The sequence below is a fragment of the Cinclus cinclus genome, chromosome 16 (assembly GCF_963662255.1).
Source record: "Cinclus cinclus chromosome 16, bCinCin1.1, whole genome shotgun sequence".
Lineage (NCBI taxonomy): Eukaryota > Metazoa > Chordata > Aves > Passeriformes > Cinclidae > Cinclus > Cinclus cinclus.
The window spans coordinates 1,696,968-1,720,044 of NC_085061.1; the positions used below are offsets into that span (position 1 = coordinate 1,696,968).

A 23,077-nucleotide genomic window follows, 5' to 3' on the forward strand; every position below is an offset into this window, starting at 1 on the left:
TTGCAACTCTGCCTCTGCAAAGGTCAGCTCTCAAAACTTCTGACCAAATGGGAAGGACGAAAAATAAAGCAGCTGAGCACCAGTGTGTTCTTCCTTTGGTGTCACTCACCTTGACTCAAAGCAGTTGGTTTTTGCACCAAGAGGTGAAAATAAACAGAATTTACAGCCCTCCATAGGCAGAACTTCGCTCCCTCCTCGCTCTCCTTACCCAGAACTCAGCAGCAGCAGCTTTGGTTCCTACCCAGAGCTGTCCCACCAGGGCAGGCATGGAGGGAGCAGGGCTCACTTCCCTCCTGTTCTCATGGAAACACAACTTCCAGTGGATCAATGTCCCTGCTTCAGGTTCCGAATCCCACGGTCAGTTCTTGGAAGTGGCCCTGAGCTCACAGCCACAAAACTCCCAAATGACTTTTGGGGAAAATCTGGGAAATCTCCCCATGTCAGGGATGCCTTTTATACCAGAGCTGGACACAACCCTGAGCTGGAACCAGCAAAATCCAGCAGTAAAACCCTCCAGGTTCACACCTTGCACGAAGGAAGGAGCAGAGACACCAATTATTCTGCATCGAATTAAATTAGGAAGGAATCCTTCCCTGTGAGGGTGCTGAGGCCCTGGCACAGACCCAAGGACTGGAAACTTCTGATGCCCCGTAAATAGTTTATAATATAATTATGAACATCACCAACAAAAAGATGTCCAAAATTATTTGCACGGTAACTTCCTGTAATAATTACTGTTTTCTGTTTAATTCAGCACTGCTTCCCTCGCCTGAATTTGCAACTTTAGAATTTTCAGCACGAAATCTGAGCACCTGCTTCCCTGCTAGGAACATTTTCCCTTCCAGCCATGCAAACTGTTGGAACAAAGCCCACCCTGAGCCATCCGGGCTCATAAAAGCAGCTCATTTTCTGATTCATCCCAACAGATTGCTAAATATTATTTACTTTTTGTTCCATAATGGCTTGGAAAAAAAGCTGGATGAAAAGCTTAACGAGCTCTAATCCAGGCGAGAGGAGGGAGAAAAGGAATGAAGAGGCAGTTAAGGAGCAGTTTGAGCTTCCTTATCGCCCTTATCAGCTCAGCTATCAGTCAGCGGGGCCTCATTAGGCACAAAAACCATTGTGCTCCTTCCAGAGCATCCTCAGGAACCGAGAGCTGGGGACTGCAGCACTGCCTGACAGCCCCCGCTCTGGGAAAAGCACTTCCAGGGGAATTAGGGACAATTTGTCCCTGCCACTGTCCCTGTGGCTGTGCCAGGGTGGTGGGGACCGAGTGAAGATTTTCTCAGATTTTCTCAGCAGCAGAGACATTTTTGGGGCTCAAATGGGGTTCGGATGAAGCAGGGGTTGGTTCAGTGAAATCCTCCAAGCTTTTGGTGGTGACCAACCCATCCCGAGCTCCTCCAGGGAATTCCGGAACCGGGAAGCAAATCCTGGATCTCAGGAGACCCTGCTCCAGGAGTGGGGTTTGGATTTGCTTTCCCTTTGTCCCTTTGCCTCAGAAAAAAAATCAATTAAAGCTGGAAAAGACCTTTAAGGAAATCAAGCCAAACCATTCCCATCACCACGGTCACCATTAAACCATGTCCAAAAGTGCCACATCCACCTGGGTTTTGGTCACCTCCAGGGATGGGGAATCCACCACTGCCCTGGGCAGCCCTTCCAGTGCCCGAACAACCTTTTAGGGAAGGAATTTTCCCCAATATCCAATCTGAACCTCTCCTGGAGCACCCCGAGGCCGTTCCCTCTCCTCCTGTCCCTGTTCCCTGGAGCAGATCCCAAATCCCCTCCCGGCTGTCCCCTCCTGTCAGGGAGTTGTGCAGAGCCAAAAATCCCCCCTGATCCCCCTTTTCTCCAGGCTGAGCCCCTTTTCCAGCTCCCTCAGCCTCTCCTGGTGCTCCATTCCCTTCCCTGGACACGCTCCAGCCCCTCCATGTCCCCCCTTGCTCGGACAGGTCACTGAGGTCCCCCAGGAGTGACCCATGGCTGTGTCCAGCACCTCGGGCATGGATTTGGTGCCCAGCAGGGCTCCTGCCCCAGCAGCTGCTCCCACAGCTGTTCCCACCAGTTGGTGGCTGAATTTTCCAAGATATCTGTCTGGAATTAAAAAAGCAGCAGCAGCACTTTGGCAGCCATCAGGAAAAATGCATCACTGGATTGCATCCCACCCCGAGCAGCAGCTCCCTGGTGGGATGGGAGAGGTGAGACCGTGGAGGGTTTGCCCCTTCCAAACCCCCTCTGATTCTCTGAACTGCTCTGCCAAAACCTCCAGCAGCACCCAAAGGCTCCTCCTGGAGTGGCTGGGGTCTGAAATGTCCCTGCCCTGCCTGTGCCACCCAAGCTGCTCTGGAGATGTGGGCAGAGGGTTGGGAGCTGCAGGGCTGGTGGGATTTTCCAGCCTGGCTCTTGCCCGAGGGGATTTGCTCTGTTTGGAGCACGTTTGGATGCTGTGCCTGTGCCAGCCAGACTGCACTCCCAGATAAAGCCTGGACCAAGGGAATGATGAGGCCCTGGTGAGAAGGAGGTGCTCCCCCATCCCCATCCCAATCCCAGTCCTGGCTCAGACCTGGTGAAAGCTGCTCCAGCCCACCTGGGCAATGTCCAGAAAGATCCTTCCCAGGCAGACTTTCCCAGAGGGGCTGTGGGATGGAGCTGCTGGGCTCTGGGAACGACCCCTCTGGAGCAGGCAGGGACAGGGGGACACGCTCAGCCACGTCCCCCCTTGCACAGTCAGGGATCTGAGGCTGCCTCTGCCTCCCCTGGCAGCTGGGATGTCCCAGGCACGGTGGGATTCGTGCCAGAGGCTCCAGGGGAAGCAGAATTCCAGCTCCAGCCTGCGACCCTTGCTCGTGGATTTGCCAAGCCCGGTGTCCACAGCGGATAAATCTGAATAATCCTGATGCCAAACAGAGCTGAGAGCCAGAGCAGCTTCTCCCTACAGCAGCTGCACCAGGACCAGGTTCCACTGAGGGAAAAGCTCCCTTTTCCTGGGATTTCCTGCAGGGCAAAGAGCCCTCTAAGCACAGTGGAGCAACAGCAACCCCAAAAAAGGGATAAATAAACCCATGGATGGCAGATTCCAGGACTTCTCCTGCCAGGTACCACCCAGGAGTGTGCTGGGTCATGTCACCCATTTGGATGGGGTGATGTGAACACACGAAGCTCCAGCACACCACAGGGCACACCTTGGAGCCCCTGGATAGCACAGAAATCCACAGGGGAGCTGAAATTCCCTGCTCGAGGAGTCTTGCCAGGCTGGGATTAGAGTTTGGGGCTGCACCATGAACCCACCAGCCCTCACCCAGGCTCCAGGCAGTTCCCACGTGCCAAAGCTGTGCCTGCTGCTGCAGCAAAGTCTCCTCCTCCAGCTGAGCCTGAATTCTCTCCCCCATTTCCTGGAGCCCATCTCCTCCTCAGGGATCCAGGGGGGTCAGGCTGGTAGGAAAATCCCTCTCCAAACCACACAGAGAGCCCCAGCGAGGCTGGGATGAAGGCCCTGCACACCAGAAAGGAAAGAGGAAGGGAAAATGACCCATTTAACCATAACACCACCAGACTGTTCCACCAGACTGTTCCACCCACCGTTCCTGACCAAACTGGAAATGTTCTTTTCCACGGGACTACTACAAATAAATAGTCCAGGCAGGGATGGAGGCCATGTGTTTCCATTAATTCTCTTGGCACAGGAGCCCATGTAGATCTTGGATGCAGCTCGTGCTGGAGCAGGAGAGCTGGGGTGGCCAGCATACATCCCCAGCACAACCCATCTGGCCCAAATCCATCCCTGACCTGCTCCAATCCCCACTTTTATCATCCTAATTACGAGCAGATTCCCAGCTCCCTCCCTCCCTCCCTGAGGAACCTTCAGCCCCCTTTTCTCCCTCCCTCTGCCTGAAACCAGCAGGTGAATCCCAGCCTTTAGTTATTTTTTGTTCCATTATTGCTGGTGAACAAAGTTTGGCCTCTTTCATGTTCCTTTTCTCGCAGCCTCTTTTTGTGGGGATTAAAATAATTGATATTGATAACAAGATCTGCCCCCCGCCCCTGGTCCCAATTACTTGCACAGGCTGGGGATCCTGCCTTATGGATCTGACAGGAATGGTCTCAATTATCCCTCTGGGCTCCAGGACTGATGCTGGGATTGATTTGGGAGAGCTGGGATTATTGGGGCTGATTGTTGTGGGTTGGGGTCAGTGCCGGAGCTGGCTCGGAGCTGGATTTTCCCCAAGTGCTGCCAGGTGCCTGGAAAACTGGAAAATTTACTGCAGCCACCCCCATGTTCAGGATTAGGAACGACAGCACTGAAGGGGCTTTTCATCCCAAATTTTACTGGGGATGAAGTTGGATCCTTGGTGTTGTGCAAGAGCCAAGGGAAGTTTTGGACAGGCTCAGCCCCACACCGAGGGGGGAAACGCCAGTGAAAGTAAATGGGAGTGACCCAAAAAAGGAGATTTAGAGCTGAGAAGGAAAACAGAGCTTTTTGGACCTGCAGAATCTTGTTTCATAAAGTCATGGAATTGTTAAAGCTGGGAAAGCCCTTTAAGACCATCATCAACACCAAGGGTGCTCCTCACCATGTCCTCAGGTGCCACATCCATCTGGTTTTTGGTCACCTCCAGGGGTGGGGACTGCCCTGGGCAGCCCTTCCAATGCCCGAACAACCTTTTAGGGAAGGAATTTTCCCCAATATCCAATCTAAACCTCTCCTGGAGCACCTCGAGGCCGTTCCCTCTCCTCCTGTCCCTGTTCCCTGGAGCAGATCCCAAATCCCCCCCGGCTGTCCCCTCCTGTCAGGGAGTTGTGCAGAGCCACAGATTCCTCCTGCTCCCCCTTTTCTCCAGGCTGAGCCCCTTTCCCAGCTTGTATTCCCAAATATTTGATGGCCATGGATTCCAGAGCAGGGACATTACAACACCCTGGGCCACTGGCAGTGGCTGTGAGAGAATTCAGGGAAGGGAATATTCCTTCAGGAGCATTCCCTTCACCAACCCAGAGCTTCTCACCCCGGGAACATCGCTGGGTGCAGCATTTTCCTTTTTACCACCATTTATATCAAACCCAAATGCAAAAATAGAGGTGAGGAGAGAAAGGGACCCGAGTTTGCCTCTGCAAGAGGAGATGAACCCAGAGCTAAGAAACAACCCCGAATTTATAATCAAAATGCAACATAATCACTGCAGCAGATGTCAAAAAGATAAACCCACGGAGCTCTGAACTGCTGAGGATCTGCTCTGCATGTCGGAGAGCACAGGGATGCTCTGTTGCTGTCAGGTGGTCACTTTTTGGGGGTGTGAGCAGGAAAAACAGCACCAAAAAACCTCATTTCTCCCCCTGCCCTGCAGCAGGGTTACAGTGTAAGTTCTCAGTGAGGCTCAGGTTTGCTCCTGGATCCACGATGGGGAGGGAAGGGGAGAAATTGGTTTTTTAGGACTGTGGTTGGGGAAAAGACAGCAACACCCAGCTGGCACATGCACATGGCCTGACTGCCAGGGGCTGGGATAAAGAGGGAAAACATGGAGAGCTGCCTGGCAGGGGAGGACGGGCTGGGGGAAATGGTTTTACGAAAGAAAAGCAGACAAGAGAAATGAGGTTTTGTGTGCGCATCACTCACCTCGTAGTGATAATCCATGCAAGTTAACTCCCTCCAGCAGCGATCTCCTCGGATTTTAATCAGCCCCTGGGAGGAAAAAAGGGTAAAAATATGGTCACAAATATTTTATTTTACTTTGTTTTGTGCCTCAAGGTGCCAAATCCTGTGGTTAAACTGCAGAGGTTGAATGAGACCCACGGCACGGGTCCAGTTGTTCCCAAGGGAACATAATGGATCTGAGTCATTCCACTGCCTGGTGACTGACAATCTGCCATAAATCCTGGTGGAATATGCCAAATTCCCCTTCCAGGGAGAAGCCTCAGCCACACCTGAGCCTTTGCTCAGGTCAGAGCAGCCCTGGCATCGCTTCCAGCATCCCTGGGGAGCAGCAATAGGGAAAAACCAGGCTCTGCTCCTGAGGATAACAGACTAAACCCAGCAGAATTCACAATTTTAACATCCAAACCCAAATGTTTCCCTCGGGCAAAGGCACCTCTGCTGGATGTGGAAAAGGGAGCAGTGCCGTGAAGCTGGGGATGGGGACACGGAGCAGGGATGGGGACACAGAGATGTAATTAAAATAATTAGAGAAACAAAAGAGGGGCAGGGGAAGGAAGCAGCCGGCCCCAACCACAGCTGGCTGCACTGCTGACAGCTCTGCCCCACCTCGGCTCAGGGGCTGCAGCAGCAGCCATCCTTCACAACAACAAGAGGGGACATTTCCAAAGAACCGGGTCCATTCCAGGGCTGGCAGCAAAACTGGGATTGAATTTCTCTGCCTCGGAGATGAAGAGCAGAAAGGAATCAGTGGGCCAGAGCAGGAAAGACACCTGGGCAGGGATGGGCTGCAGCAGGAAGCCGAGCAATCAAGGATGGCTTTGATGTGCGGGAGAGGTCCCTGATTAGGATCACAATATCCCAAATTGAGGAAAGCTTCACTAGTCAAAAGGTTGAAGCAGCTCTGTCATCTGCATACAATTAGGGGGTATTTGCCCTAATTGTGACGGTCCTGCCTCCCCCAGGAGAAAAAGCCGGGAGTTTCTGGGAGTTTCTGGGAGTTTGGAGCTTGGTGCTCCAGCAGGAGCATCCTGAGCATTCCCTCCCCTGGCAGCACGGAAGGGATCAGCGACAATGCAGCGCTAAAATCTGAGCTCAGAGGAGACTCCAGCTTTTATGGATTCCATCCAAATTCCCAGAATTGGAACGGGTTGGAAGAGACCACAGCGGCTCCTCTGCTCCGACCTCCCTGCTCACGCTAAAACAAATCTTCACTTGCGGCATTAAATAAAGTTTAACACGTTTGGAGCTCAAAAGAAATTCAAAATTCCAATTAAAGACCCTCCAAAACTGCCCAGACCTCGGAAATATCCAGGAATATCCAGTTCCCAGAGCTTTATATCTGTCTGACAGCTGAGAGCAGAGGGCAGAGCAGAATTTATGAACTCCTGCCTGGCAGAAGAGGGATGCAAAGTGATATCTCCCAGGATTTCTGGGATGGCAAAGCTGTTTTAACTCCAGGGATTTCCTCAGCACATCCCATCCATCCCTCTGCAGCAGGGACAAGACACCCTCACTGTCAACAGCCTCTCCATCCTCCCCTTCCTGGCCCATCCTGCCCTCCAAGCTTTTCTAAAATTACAGGATCTGGTGATAGCATCTCCCAGGATGTGCTGCAGCTCCAGCCCTGTCAGGGCCAGGGCACACTGAGGAAGCTCTGTGCAGGAATGCTGCAATATTAAAACGGGACAGTTATCTTGATGACCTTCCCTCCTTCCTTCCCGGGGCTGTTATCGTGCTCTATTATTTAGCAGGGATAATTAAAACTCCAATTAAAACCAGCGCTCTGAAAAATCCTGATTTTTCCCTGCAGTGACTCACCTAGGCAGTTCATCCTTTTTTTTTTAATTATTTTTTTTATTTACTAGGAAGCTTTCAGACAGGAAAGTCTTCCTATCAAAGATGTTCTGCATAAAAAACTCCCACTCCCATCACTGAGGGGTTTCAAGCTTTACCCTTCCAGCCCACTTCACTCCCACACTCCCACCTGAGTTTTCCTGTTTTCCCAAGGAATTCGGACCAAGGGAAAAGAGAAAAAAGTGCACAGAAAATCTAGGTGTTCTGAGGCTCCAGCTCTGCCGAGGAGAGGCAGGAAAGGAGAAGGAGAAATCACAGAATCCTGGAACTGCTGAGGCTGGAAAAGATCTCCGAGCACCAGGCACAGCTCCGCACGTCCAGGGGACTCCTGGAAATCGGGAAGCTTTTTAGGAATACAAATTAAATCTGAGCTCAAGGCAAGCAACCAGGTGGCCAAGTGAACCAGCAGAGCCCCTTTCACCTCTGTGGCCCCGCTCTGAAGCCGGGATTATTAAATTCCCACTGCTGGGCTGGTGGCTGCAGGGACACCGGGGTCGGGCACTCGTGGCACTCTGGTTCCTCGGGATAATGAGCCTGGGAAGGGGGAACTCGAGGTCCTTGTCACAGGAATTTACAGCAGGAGGAGTAGAAAATGTTGCCCCCTGGATTGAATTAAGCTCCAGAATGAAATATGGGCTCAATTCCTCCTCCCCTGCCAGGTCTGCTCCCTGCAGGGCACGGCCGAGGAGCTGGGGGCAGGATGGAGATGCAGCACCTGCTGGGATTTGGAAAATTCCAAACTCCAGGCTCCCCTGGTGAAGGGGAATTAAATCCAGCAGCGTTTCTCACAGAAAATTACATTTAGGATTTGTGGGGTTTTTTTTAGATTGACTTTAATGGTGGATAACAAAATTCCTGGGTGCGATCACTTGGCCCCCATCCAGCAGCCCTGCTTTGGAATATGGAATAAAACATTCCCAAAAGAGAGGAAACATTCCCATATTTACAGGATGCCAGCAAACGGAATCCAGGGATCCAGAGGGGGATCCCTCAGTGATCCAGGGGGATCCACCAGGGATCCATCAGTGATCCAGGGGGATCCATCAGTGATCCAGGGGATCCATCAGTGACCCAGGGGATCCATCACTGATTCAGGGGGGTCAATCAGTGATCCAGGAGATCAATCAGGGATCCACCAGGGATCCACCAGGGATCCAGGAGGATCCACCAGGGATCCAGGGAGTCCATCAGGGATCCAGGGGATCCACCAGGGATCCAGGAGTGTCCACCAGGGATCCACCAGGGATCCAGGGGATCCGTCAGGGACCCATCAGGGTCCATCAGGATCCAGGGGATCCACCAGGGATCCACCAGGGATCCACCAGGGTCTACCAGGGATCCAGGGGATCCACCAGGGATCCACCAGGGATCCACCAGGGATCCAGGGGGATGCAGCCCCCACCTGAAGGGCAGGAAGAGCTCAGCTCCAGCACCAAATCCTGCCCTTTCATCTTCCCGTGCTGGCTGTGCCCAACCTTGCCCCTTCCAGGCTGCTCTACTTGGGTGATTCAAAGCGAAAAGAAGCCAGAATAATTAAAATGTCATTCAAGCCCTAAGCCCATATGAGTCACTGTTCCAAAAAATATCTGAAAAATTCCTTCAGGAGTGGGGGATAATTATATTCCTCCCTATCTATTGATTTTTCTCTACAATGCAGATGTCAGATTTTCCACGGGTTTTTTTTTCTCCTTTTTCTCCTCTTTTTTTTTTTTTTTTCCTTTTTTCCCTGGAGTGAGTGTCAAGGAGGAACAAAGCACTTCTTTGAGACTTTTTCAGCCCAAAATTAATTCTGAAAAAAAAAAATGGTACAGACAGGCCAATAGCACGGGAAGCTGAGCAAAAGCTTGGTGACTCAAGCTATGTCTGCAAAATTCCCTATTGATCCCAGCTCCAGAGGGAAGGGTGGGGAATGGGGCACCCATGTTATAAATTTAGAGTCAATTTAAAGACCTTTCTGTACAAAAGATGGGCAAAAACCCCACCCAAAATTCCCAACTAAATTCTAGATTTTCTTTTTGCTCCTGCTCTAAATAAGGAACGCTTCCAGAGAAAATCCCAGCTCCGTGCACTTCCCACCTCTGCTACCCATGGGAAAAGTGGTTTCACCCTCTCTGTGAAAGCCAAACCCTCACCAGGGTATTCTGAGACAAATTTAGACCCCAGTTTGTGGGAGAGGAAGGAGCTTCCCAAGGTGAAATCTAAAAATAAAATCATTTAAGGACTATAGGGCAGGGCTGGAAGAGGCTCCTGGAGAACCTGAATCTGAGGAATCCAACGAGACCAACTTCAGCTGGGGGGGGGCTAAAACTCCCTCAGGGCTCCAGGACTCCAAACCTTCCACATGTCCCTCCCTGCTGATGGATGCAGGTCTGTGGGGCAGGAAGTACGAGCTGGATCCCAGGTTTTCTGGTTTTTAGGGAATGTCCCACAGGGAACAGGGGACACAGCTGTGCCAGCAGCAAACCAAAGGTTTGAAAACAGAGCTGCACCTGATGTTCTCAGCAACCTCACCGAATTCAGCTCCTGCTGCTTCTTCCATGAAACAGAGGAATAACAGGATGCTCCATCCCTGGAAAGGTTTGAGAGAAATGATGGACTTTGTCTTTACAAACAAGTTGTGGGTCCATAAATCCAGCACTGGGAGATAAAAGGAACAATGGGAAGGATTTCACTGATGGATGAATGGAAAAAGAAAAAAAAGATATTTGCCTTTACAAACAAAGGTTTGCTGATAAACGAAATTGGATATTGAGAGATGAAAGAAGCAGTGGGGAAAAACCATGAATTTTGTAAGAATTAAAAATGAAAAGGGAAGGTTGTACAGTACAGGAGAATCTCAGGTATCAGGAGTTCTGGGAATTCTGTGCCTCTCAAGTACCTCAGCCCATGGGAAAGAGAGAGGGAAACGTAGATGGGAAATTGGGATAAAAAGGGAGGCTGCGTCCTCCAAAAATTGAGAGACCCCAGCGGAACGCCCCACGGCCTCTCCCTTTGTTCAAATAAAATAAAAGGACTCCTCTGCTTCCTTTTTGGACATAAACCTCCGGTGTCTGCGGATTAACTTTCCTGACAGGCTGGATGGGGCTTGGAGCAGTCTGGGATGGTGGGAGGTGTCCTTGCCCACGGCAGGGGTGGCACTGGATGGGATTTCAGGTGTGTTCCAACCCAACCCAACCCAACCCATTCCATGGTTCACAACTCCTCTGCGCTCCCCAGCTCACTCTGCCTTGCTCTGCACCTTGGCCACCCCTTCCCAGCCCAGCTCAGCTCCGAGCCTGGCACTTCCACACATCCTGAGAACTCTGGCAGGGTCCGAGGCCAGGCTGGACGGAGCTCGGAGTGACCTGGGACAGGGGGAGGTGTCCCTGCCCATGAGGCTCCTTCCCAACCCCAACCATTCCAGGATGATCCAGGTGAGCAAACCCCACCTGCCTGCTCCCTCCTGCCCAGAGGGGCTCTGAGCTGACCCCAGGACAGGTCCCACCTGCCCAGGTGAACCTGCCCAGAGCCAAAGCGGAGCCACCACAACCACAAAGCCCCGCAGGGACAATCCCCTGGCTTTGACTTTTTCCTTCCTTTAATTTGCTGCCGTTTCCCTTCCTCCAAAAAACAAAACAAAACACGAAAAAAAAAACCAAACAAACAACACCTTTGAGAAGCCACCAGCATCATCTGAGGGCCGGTGGGTGAAAGGGATTCTGCAGAATTCTGCAAAATCCTTGGCACTGGCAGCTCCTGCCTCTTCCAGCCACCAAGGAACAACAAGTCCTGCTGCCAAAGGGCTGTGAGCAGACAAACCCAGGGAGAGATCAGAGGCACAAAGGAGGTTGCTAAGAAGTCAAGTGTGGGATCCCTGCAGAGAGGAGGAGGCTGCAGCTGGGACGGCAAAGGTCAGAACATTGCAGACATCATTTTCCAAAAATTCCCATGAAGGGAGCCGGGAGCTGGCCCCGCCGTGCTCGCCGAGGAATAATGAGAAAGGCAGTGAAAAAAGCTCCCTTTCTTCCCTCCTACCCACGCTAATGTAATAAAACAAATTAGAATAATTATTCTCCATTTCAGGGCCACGGTGCCCAGCACTGGGGCACGCCTGTCACCGAGCTGACATCTACATCCGCCGGATTCTCGCGTCTCCAAAATCCCGAAATTCCAATTTTTGTTTGATCCCGTTTTACTGCGGGCATCCAGATTCTGTTTGCTTCAAAGTCTTCCTTATTTTTTTGCCAGAAAGTTCATCTCCCTTCTTAGCTAATCACAGCCCCACCCTTTCCAGTAACCTTTCAAATGCCACCCACGTCCTGACACTTTTAACAGGCTCCAAGCACAAAAACAAAACAAGGAACGCGAGAGTTTCGCACCAAGCACAAGGTTCTGAAAGGATTTGCTGCAGTGGGTTAAAAGAAATATTTTTTAGCAGCAAAGAAAATTCAAAACCGTTTAAAAAAAAACGATATTAAATATCAAGTGGTGTGTAAATAATCTGGAAGGAATTGATCCTTTTGCTGTGAAAACACATCTCGGAGAAAGGTGGACAAATCCACAGAAAAAAAACTGTCAATTTAAGGGGAAAAAATTTATTATTATAATTCTTTCTGCACTATTTCCCCCTCCCAAACTGTCACATTAAATGATCTTTTATCCCCCTGCAAAAGGGGAAACTATCTCTTGTGCAGATTTGAAACAGCAGAGGATTGAAATTATTTTCTAAGTCCCTGCCTGCCAAAAACTGCTCCCAACTCCTCTGTTCTCTGCAGCCACTTCCGAGGATGTTCCTGAACAGCTCAGAGGGGCTGAGCCTGGATTTGGGAAAAGGAGGGGGGTGGGGGGGGGGCATTTTGACAGAAAGGGAAATCTGGGAGGAAAAAAAATAAATAGAGAGAAATTTTGTTTACAGGAAGTAAAGCAAGGGGAGGTCCGGCCAAGTCACAAATCCCAAGTGAGAATGACACTCTTGGGTTTCCCTAAATTTCCCTAAATTCCTCCTCAGAACTGGTGTATGATGTGAGGAGGAGCAGAGGGAGCAGCTCCTGGGAAGGGCTCTTCAAATGGGGAGGATAAAAGGGGAAGAAAACCCTTCCCGAGCGACCCCATCCCTGATCCTGCAAGTTTCAAGGGCATCACACGGGGCAGATGATTAAAGACAAATACATTTCTGTTATAAAGAATAAAATTATTACAGAACGCCCCTATGAAGGGATCTCACTCCTGGGACAAACCCAAAGTTTGGCATCGGGCTCGCGGCCCCAGGACCCATCTGGACACAGACCCCGGAGCCCTCCCAGCCCCAACACCTGCAGCAGCCAGGCAGAGATTGGCAGCTTTAAATCTGAATTTCCTTGCTTTGGGCACTTTTAAATTAAAGTGGTAATGTGCTTTAAATCCCGTTTCCCTGGTTTTCCACTCCACTCCTCAACCCTTTCCTGCAGAAACTAATCAAGATGTCTCAGACTCACACTCACTGCTCCAGCCACCTTCCCTGGTAACTCATTCCATATGTCTGGGATCCTTTGCTCCACCTTCATTCCCTGTTTATTCCCAGTTTTCCAGCGTGCTCTGATGCCCAAAGCTCCCCCACCTCCTCCGTGCATCCCCAGCAGGGATAATTATATTATATTATTGTATTACGTATTATTATATCCCAGCAGGGATAATTATTCCCTGCTTCCCAGAGAAGCTGGGAAGCGTCCATCCCTGGAAGTTGGATCACCTGCGACAGTGGAAGGTGCTGGGATTGGAACTGGATGAGTTTTAAGATCCTTTCCAAGCCCAGCCATCCCAGGATAACATTCCTCGTGCAGAACATCATCAGGTGTGCGACCCAGGTGTGGCTAACGGACGCATCCCAGCAGAGCCGAGAGCTCCAGGAAAATCCTGATGGTTTCCCAGGCTGCAGCCTGAGCTCCCACCCCACAGCTCACAGGGAACCCGGGGTGCAGCCATCGGGAGGAGCCCCCCAGCACTGCCATCCTCACTGGAGGGTGAGCCTGCTGCTCCAGGACCCTTCCCCAACCCCTCTGGGGTCCCGTTCCTGTGCACCCATCCCTTTCCCTGCGCTCCTGCAGCTCCCAGGTGTGCTCAGTGCTGCTGCAGTGGCAGGCAGGTGTTGATGGCAGCCAAATTCTCACATTTCTCAGTTCCCACAGCGCCCCTCAGCCCCTGCGCTGATGGACAGACAGGAACTCTGTTTTATGGTTTACTTTAACAATCCCTGTCGACTTCGAGGGCACAGGGAGCTCCTCCAGGCTTTCTCCAGGATGCTGCTGGCAATTCCTCAGCTCCAATGCACCCCTGGGCAGGAATTTGGGCTCCCCAAGCACGTGGCTCTCACCTGCAGCAGGGAATTCCCCAGAATTCCTTCAGGACTCCCTGAAGTTGTCACCTACTCTCAGGCCTTGCAGGAAAAGCCCAGGACTAACCTTTGCTGAGTGGGGTTTCAGCCATAAGTCGTGTTTGTGATGGAAAGCTCCTGAGCAAGGCTGCTGCCCCCAAAAAAAAACCCAAAAAAAACCCCCAAAAGGAACCCAAAAATGAAGCAGAAACTCTCACACCTGGGAGGGAAAGCCTCACCTTGGAAGCACAGGGTGGGGGTTCAATCAGAAGCTCCCCCAGAAGCTCCCCCAGAAGCTCCAAGCAGAGCTGGCACCAATGGAACTGGGCTTTAGGGAATCCACAAGATTCAGAGAGATGCTGGTCCATGGAAATACAGCTCCAAGGAATCCCTTTTTTGGGAATCAGGGGTTACTAAAGTCTGCACTTTGTGAAAAAAGTGCCAGGAGCCCCCTCAGGCTGCAGCAAGGGGCTGGCACCACCCCAAACCCACCCACCACCGAGGGAACGGAGCAGCTGGAAAACCAACCCTGCCTGCTGGATCCAATGTTTGTGTTTACTGCGGAGAGGGACAAGGCTTGGAGAGCACCCAGGCAGCTGCAGGTGACAAAACAGCTCAGTGCCACCAAGGCAAGGACCCTGCTGCTCCTCTTGGGAAGTCCCTGTGGCTTGGTGAACACGGAATCCCAGAATTACCTGGATTGGAAGAGACCTCCAGGAGCATCCAGTGCAACCACATCCCCAATGTCCCAAACACTTCCATGGTGACTTCACCACCTCCCTGCAACTCATACTCCAGAGAAAAGAAAAAGAACTCTAATATTTGATCTGACCCTCCTGGCGCAGCTTGAGGCTGTTTCCTCTCACCCCTTCACCTGAGGAGAGGCAGAAATCTCAGCACACACCTCGTGCCTCCGATGGGATCACAAACCCACACTTTGCATCTCCCAAGCCTCAAGAATCCCGAGTGACACAGAGTCACAAACAAAACGGTGAATCCATCAAACCACCCAGGGAAATGAGTGTTTGCATCACTCGCTGCCTAACGAGCTGCTGGCTCACACAAAGAGCCCCTATTCCGTGTTCCTGGGGAAGCATCCCTCTTTACATCCTGCTCTAATGGATGATTAGGAACATCAAACATATAGATTGAATCACGTAATTATGCCTTTTAAAAAGGCAGCAATATTTGAGCTCAGCCCAGCACTCGCTGCCAATCAAACCCTGGCAGCAGCGCCTGCCTGAGCTCCTCGCCTCCCACCCCAGCAGGGATTATCCCACTTCTCCTGTGCTGTGTCACCCCTAAACAAGCCCAGCCAGCTCCTGCGCACAATAAAATAAAGTCTGGATGTGATTTTTTGGGAGGAGGTTTAGCCAGGAAACAGCAAAACTCCCTAATGGTGAAATGTTTGTGTTGGAAGAGACCTCGAAGATCATCTCGTTCCAACCTCTCCTCCAACATCCTCCTCCAAAACAGAGCAGGTTTGCTCAGTGCAAAGGCCCAGACTGTCAGAGCTCCCAAAAACCAAAAGATCCCAAATATGAGGCACTGAATGGAAGGGAAAGGGGCTGACAATGAAATCAGGAAAGTGACCGTGGAAAACAGGGATGAGAAGCTGGAGAGGAGGCAGCACCTCACCCACCCAAGGAACATTTCCAAAATGCTCCCCTACCAGCCAGCACAAGGTGGGGAAAGCCCAGCTGCCCCCAGGGAATGCTGTGCTTGCTTGGAGGATTTCCCAAGGAAAGCCTCGCCCCGAGCAGCCCGAAGAATCCCGGGAGAAACTTCCAGGAGAAAACACAACCACTGCCAATCCCACCCCTGGGAAAAGCCCCTGGTGCACGTGGCTCAGCTCCTGGCCAGGACAGGAGGAAACCAAAGATGCTCTGGGAGCAGGTGCACCTGCATTCCAGGAGGATCCTTCCCTTCCCACTGGCTGCCAGCACCCAGGAGAAATCCTACACCGCTCCGGGCCCCAAAACATTAAAGATGCCATCAGTCACTCGCTTGTGGGGGTCCCCATTTAATGACCTTGCCATGTTTTCCTCTCCCGTGGCTGTCAGAGATGTATCAGAGTCCCAGGCACTCAGGGACTCGTCTCTTCCCACAAAAATCAGGAGTTATTGCTCTCTTGGTAAAGAGAGGTAACGGGAACAGAGATGTTTGGGAAGCACAGTTTTCCTTCATATCCAGCCTGCCCCGTAATTCAGAATATATCAGACACATCAGCGGGAAAAAAAGCTCAGGCAGATCCAAGTTGAGAAGGAAAGCAGGATGCAAATTGGTGATCAGATCAATTTTTTAGGAAATTAGGGATGTTTTGTTATACTTGGTGTCAATTCACTCAACAATCCGCAGCATGGCTGAGAGCCAGAGAATCCTGGGATCACTGAGGTTGGAAAAGACCTCCAAGATCATCGTGCCATGACCAATCCCCACGCTGCCAACCAGAGCAGGGCCCTGGAGTGCCACGTCCAGGCATTCCCTGGATCCAAAGAAGCATCAAGATCCTGGGATTCAGCCTGCATCCCTCCCTGTGCTGACATCTGGTTCAGATCCCACTGGTGAAAAATGCCCCAGATAAAACCTTCACCCTGAGATGAGATCCCTGGGGGGAAAAAAAAAAATGCAAGCCAAAATTCCCAAAAAAACCCAACTCAGCTTTAAAGTTTTGGGATTTTCTGGAGTGTCCAAGCAGATGGAGCTGATGGGAGGAGGACCCTGCCACGCCTTGATTTTTACAGGGATGTGTCAGCTCCTGATGGATTCCCTTACAAGCTGCTTGGGAATTCCCTCTGGCACCGGGACAGTTCTGCAGCAATTCTTCTGTGAGAGTGACAGCTCAGAAAAGCCAAAAACGAAGGAGAAGAAATCCAGGGAAAGCTGGGAATTACCCACCAGATTCCAGCAGTGCTGTGGAAAAGCCACAATGCCCAACTTCCCTTTAACAATTCCTTTGGAAGAGGCACTCAAGTGCAGCACCAGCACATCCCCACAGATCATTCCCTGCTGCTTTTCCTCCTCAAAACAAAACCAGGAGCGAGCTGAGGGATCCTGAGGAGCAGAGCAGGAAGCTTTTCCAGGAAAAATTCCCAAACCAACGCTGGATTGGGGAAATTCCCAGCTGGGATGGGACATTTCCTGCTGCCGCCAGCTCCAAGAAGCCAAAGGAGAATTCCCACTCACCGCTCCGAGCATGATCCTGAAAATCAGCCAGCGGAAGCTCCAGATGACAATTTTGGAAGGAGGAGAGTCCTGGGGCAGGTGGGACAAGCTCCAGAGAGGGCACAGGAATATTCCCAGGAATCCTGTCTCCAGGAGCTGCGATTCCCATCCTGCAGGGCCAACGAGAAGCGAAGAAGGAAATAATTATGGTGCGAGTGCTGGAAGTTAGACCTGAATTAAATTTAAATGGAAGGATTAAAAACAACAACAACAACAACAACAAAACATCTTGAATGCTTTTTAAGGTTAATTTGGGGGAAATCAGGCAGCAGCTGTCCTAAAAGAGACATCCCACAGAGGGGGGATTCAGGGGTTTGAAGATTTGGGGCTGTGTTGTTCTTCTCCAAGCACAAACTGAATAAAAGGGGGGGTTTTATAAAAAATAATAACTTCCATGAAGCAGAAAAAAAATATATATATTTAAGTGCCCTGGGAAATGGCACGGGACAACCAAGCAGTGCCAGTGATTCCTCCAAAGTGCCATGGACTGGGCTGGATTTTTGCCAAAATGGGGCATTTTGAGCTTCAAAAGATACTAATTAAGATCCCATTGGGTCTTGTCATCATCAACAGTCAGTGCAATGAGAAGCTTGGGATTTTAATCACCAAAAAAAAAAAAAAAATCAAAATGGTACCAAAATTGTCCATTAGGCCACTTTCACCAGTTGCTGGATTTTACCCAAGCCTGGATTTAACCAAATTACCCAGGACTGAGCTCAAAGCAGAGCCTTGGCATCCCACCATGAATCCATTCCCTGGATCCTCTGGAGCAGACAGACTCCAACCTAATCCATGCAAATCTGCATTTTGCATTTTCTCTTCCACCCCAGCCTATAAATATTGGAGTGATTATTCCAAGAGAGGCAGAACACACAGCTCTGTTTTGACAGGTGAAGTCCAACCCCCACCACGTCTGGAAACACCAATTTATCCCTGCCAAAATCAAATTTGTCCCGCCTCCAATTATTCTGATTCTCAAATATTTCTGTGCGATAGAATTTTACTCTGAAACCATCTAAAAAAAAAGACATGAAATGGCACATTGGAGAGGAGAATTCCTGAAAATTCCTTGCTGGAGCCAGTTAAGGCACTGATGTTCTCAGCTACAGAAATTAATCCAGGCAGTGTCCATGGCTCCTGCTCCTTCCCAAGGTTTCTCCAGTCACTTCACCAGTTTGATCCTTAACAATTCCCTTCACCCAGCCCAAAGAGGCAGGGAAACACATCCCCAACCCATCCCAACCCATCCCAATCCCATCCCAATCCCATCCCCAATCCCATCCCAATCCCATCCCCAACCCATCCCAATCCCATCCCCAACCCATCCCAATCCCATCCCCAACCCATCCATCCCTTCCAGCTTCAGCCTGAGCCCCCTCATCCCCACCCCAAGATTTTTCCAGCCCCTGATTTGATGTTGTCACACACGAAAAACCACTCTGAAATTGCTTTAAAATATTTTCAGTAACGGTCGTGAAACCTCAATTTTTTTTTATCTTGCTGTGCAAAACCGCCTTAAATCAAACTGGAATTTTAAAAACTCAAATTATTACACACACATCAAAGCCATTAAAAACTCCCCCTCCTCCCTCCACACACTCTGTGGCTCCCAGCACAGCCCCTCCAGATGCCCAAATTAATGTTTCTGGGAGGAGAAGTAAGGAATATTGTCCCAAAAGCAGCTGCAGCAGGAAAGCACCGGCTCATCCCAAAAGTGAAAGGTTAATTGTGCCTGAACTCAGCTCCGGGACTGACTGGCACCAAAAGGGTCGGAGATCTCCCTCATTCCTGCCCGCACAAGAATCCCACTGTTATCCCCGTTTTCATATGGAAATCGCCACCCTGCCCTGCTGCGGATGGGTGTCGGGGTGGGATCCAAACTCCTGCATCCCCCTGCATCCATTCCCTTGGAATGCAGCACTGCAGGGCACAGATCCAAACTCCTGCATCCCCCTGCATCCATTCCCTTGGAATGCAGCACTGCAGGGCACAGATCCAAACTCCTGCATCCCCCTGCATCCATTCCCTTGGAATGCAGCACTGCAGGGCACAGATCCAAACTCCTGCATCCCCCTGCATCCATTCCCTTGGAATGCAGCACTGCAGGGAACACCAGCAGCTTTTCCTGCTTTTTCTTTAACCCCAATCCCCGGGGAAGGGGCACAGCAGGATGCTGTGATCCTGCAGGACAATTCCCGCACATCCCACGGCTCCAGGAGGATGCTCCCAGCGCCCACGTGGGCCAAGCCAAGCCTTGCTGGCATAGCCTGGCCTCTCTAGACCACGAGTCCAGCCTTGCACCTGTGCTTTTATCCCAAAGGGATGGGTTGGAGCCCTGGCACCAGGCGGCACAGCGGGAAGGGGATGGCGGAGCACGGAGTAAACAGCACTGCCAGCTGCTGGGACACAGCTCTGGCATCCCCGGCTGCTCTGCAGCTAAGCCGGCCCTAAGCCAGGTTTAACTGCAAGTGCAGCCAAGGATAAACTCAGCTCACAGGCCAGGGCAGGAGTCTGGGCCCCAAAATCGGCCAAGTTTGGGGTTAGATCCTGCCCAGCTCTGGCTGCTCCCTGGTGGAGTGTGGGGCTGTGTCACAAGGTCCTGCTAGAACCAGGTTTAGGGGCAGGTAAGATGGGAGAGGCTCTGGTTTATTCACAGCTGCGTTCCTGAGGGATGGAGTGTCCACAGCTGCCCATGTGGGATCAGTGTTCTGGGACACATCACCCACTGTGCTTCTTCCAGCCTGCACCCATCCATCCATCCATCCATCATCCATCATCCATCCATCCATCCATCCATCCATCCATCCATCATCCATCATCCATCCATCCATCCATCCATCCATCCATCCATCATCCATCATCCATCCATCATCCATCATCCATCATCCATCCATCCATCCATCATCCATCATCCATCCATCATCCATCATCCATCCATCATCCATCCATCCATCATCCATCCATCATCCATCCATCATCCATCCATCCATCATCCATCATCCATCCATCATCCATCATCCATCCATCATCCATCCATCCATCCATCATCCATCCATCCATCCATCCATCCATCATCCATCATCCATCATCCATCCATCCATCATCCATCCATCATCCATCATCCATCATCCATCCATCCATCCATCCATCCATCCATCATCCATCATCCATCATCCATCATCCATCCATCCATCCATCATCCATCATCCATCCATCCATCATCCATCATCCATCCATCATCCATCATCCATCCATCATCCATCCATCCATCATCCATCCATCATCCATCCATCATCCATCCATCCATCATCCATCATCCATCCATCATCCATCATCCATCCATCATCCATCCATCCATCCATCCATCCATCATCCATCATCCATCCATCCATCATCCATCATCCATCCATCATCCATCCATCCATCCATCATCCATCCATCATCCATCCATCATCCATCCATCATCCATCATCCATCCATCATCCATCATCCATCCATCATCCATCCATCCATCATCCATCCATCCATCCATCCATCCATCCATCATCCATCCATCATCCATCCATCCATCATCCATCCATCATCCATCCATCCATCCATCCATCCATCCATCCATCCATCATCCATCCATCCATCATCCATCCATCCATCCATCCATCCATCATCCATCCATCCATCCATCCATCCATCCATCATCCATCCATCCATCCATCCATCATCCATCATCCATCATCCATCCATCCATCATCCATCCATCATCCATCCATCCATCCATCCCTCTCCATCCATCCATCCATCTATCCATCCATCATCCATCCATCCATCCATCCATCCATCATCCATCCATCCATCATCCATCCATCATCCATCCATCCATCATCCATCCATCCATCCATCCATCATCCATCCATCCATCCATCATCCATCCATCCATCCATCCATCATCCATCCATCCATCATCCATCCATCCATCCATCCATCATCCATCCATCCATCCATCATCCATCCATCCATCCATCCATCCATCCATCCATCATCCATCCATCCATCCATCCATCCATCCCATCCCATCCCATCCCATCCTTTCATCCATCCCATCCTCACCCTGGACCTCTCCTGGCCAAAGCCTTCCTTCTCCCCAAACCCTCCTCCATCCAGCATGGATTCATCCTGACCATAATCTGTCATTCCTAGAAAAACGTTAAGCTTGGAGAAGACCTCTAAGACCCCTGAGCCCACTCCTCTTCCAGGCTTCATCTCGTGCCAACAAAGCACTGCTGGCTGCTGCTCCATGGCCAGTGGAATCGCTGGGGGTGGTGGGATTATCCCAGATGCTCCTATGCTGCGGTTCCTAGAAAAATTCAGCTCACTCAGGAAGATTCGGGGATGTGAATGTGTTGAACACCACAAGTGAATCCACAGCTCAGGGGATGAGGGGGGAGCTGAGTTCTGGCTCACCCTCACTGGGCTGTAAGATGATACCAGGCCCAAGATTAGCAAATCCATCAGCAGAACCTCTCGTTCCTCCCCGCTGACTCACACACACTTGTTCACATCTGCCCGAAAAGCCTCAGACTCCAAATCCTTCAGATTCTTAGACAGGTCCGAGGCTGGAGCCACGTCCCTGCTGAGGTTTGAGTGTTGTCACCTCTGAGCACTGTTCAGGGGTTCACAGAGCCTGGGACACCCAAAGGGATCAGCCAGGTCGCCCCACCTGCCAGGGAAGCCCTGAGGAGCAGCTGGTTCCTCACTGACCCTTCCCCGCTCACAACTCCAGGATTTCTCCTCACTGACCCTTCCCCACTCATCAGCTCCAGGATTTCTCTCCCGGTTTTCACCCTCCTCTTGCTGCTGTCAAAGGGGAGTGGTGATGAAGGTGAGGAAGGTGATGATTTCAGCTCCCTCCCAACCTGAGCCATCCCAGGATTCTGCAGTGAGATGCATTTGCTGATGTGGCAGTGCCAGGAGGCCAACCCAGCCCTATCCTCCATGTGCACCAAACACCCTGGGAAGGGCATCCCAGACCCTTCTCCAACTGCAGCAATTCCCACCCCTGACATTTTGTAGGACAGCTAAAAACAAGAAGGAGTCATCTCCATGATTTGGGGGGACTCAGAGAAGAGACTGGGATCGAATCCTGGAATGGTTTGGGTTGGAAGGGATCTTAAATCCCATCCAGTGCCACCTTCCATTGTCCCAGGCTTCTCCAAGCCCCATCCAGCCTGGCCTGGGACACTCCCAGGGATGGAGCAGCTGCTTCTGGGACAGCCCCATTTTGGGGCTGTGGGATGGGAAGCAGATATTGGCCATTGGGAGCTTCAGGAGCATCCACATGGAAGCTTCATCCACACGAAGCCATCCCAAACCCAAGAAACAATCTGGGAATGAAGGCAGTAACGATCTCCTCCAGTAACATTCCCCAACCCTGGAGTTTTGGGGGTGAAACCCATCCCATAAACAGCAGCAAAGCCCCTCAGGGCTCTCTCCAAGGGACAATTCCCAACCTCCAAGCCCCAACCAACCCATCCGTATTCCCGGGCTCCATCCCGGGGCTCGCTGATCCTGCTGGGAACGAAAGGGTCACGTTGTTGACCCACCTGCTCCTGTTTTCCTCACTTGAATCTCGTCAAATTTCAGCAGCTGCAGGGTAACACAAAGCCCCCCATTGTTATCTCTGGCACAGCCGGAGAGGGAGCCACGGGCTGGGTTTTTTTGGAAAAAAAAAAAAAAAAAAGGAATAAAATCCAGCACCAATGGCGGCTGCGCCTGCCCCACACGCGCTCTGAGGGTTTAGGACACGCTCGGAACACGGGGTGGTAAAATCCACGGTTTGGGATTTTCCAGAGGTCTCTGCAGGGGCAGGGGAGGAGGAGGAGCAGTGAGGACGTGCTGGAGAGGAGAAGGGAAGAGAAGAAGCCAACCCCAAACCCAAAAACCTAAATTCCCCTATTCCTTTTAGGGTTTTGCCTCTTTCAAGTGCTCAAACCCCTCATGTAAGGTTTGTATTCGTAGCTCGACAT

At 51.1% G+C, this 23,077-nt stretch overlaps 1 protein-coding gene across 1 annotated transcript in view; it reads right to left on the reverse strand.

The window, feature by feature from the left end:
* The window catches only part of LMF1 (lipase maturation factor 1), a 147,624-nt gene that overhangs the window by 80,375 nt on the left and 44,172 nt on the right, over window positions 1–23,077 (reverse strand). The window contains exons 4-5 of the mRNA XM_062503441.1: window positions 17,019–17,167; window positions 5,612–5,677 (exon numbers count right to left, since the gene is read on the reverse strand). Of these exons, the coding sequence (XP_062359425.1) occupies window positions 5,612–5,677; window positions 17,019–17,167 (215 nt within the window). The remainder of the gene's footprint in view (window positions 1–5,611; window positions 5,678–17,018; window positions 17,168–23,077) is intronic.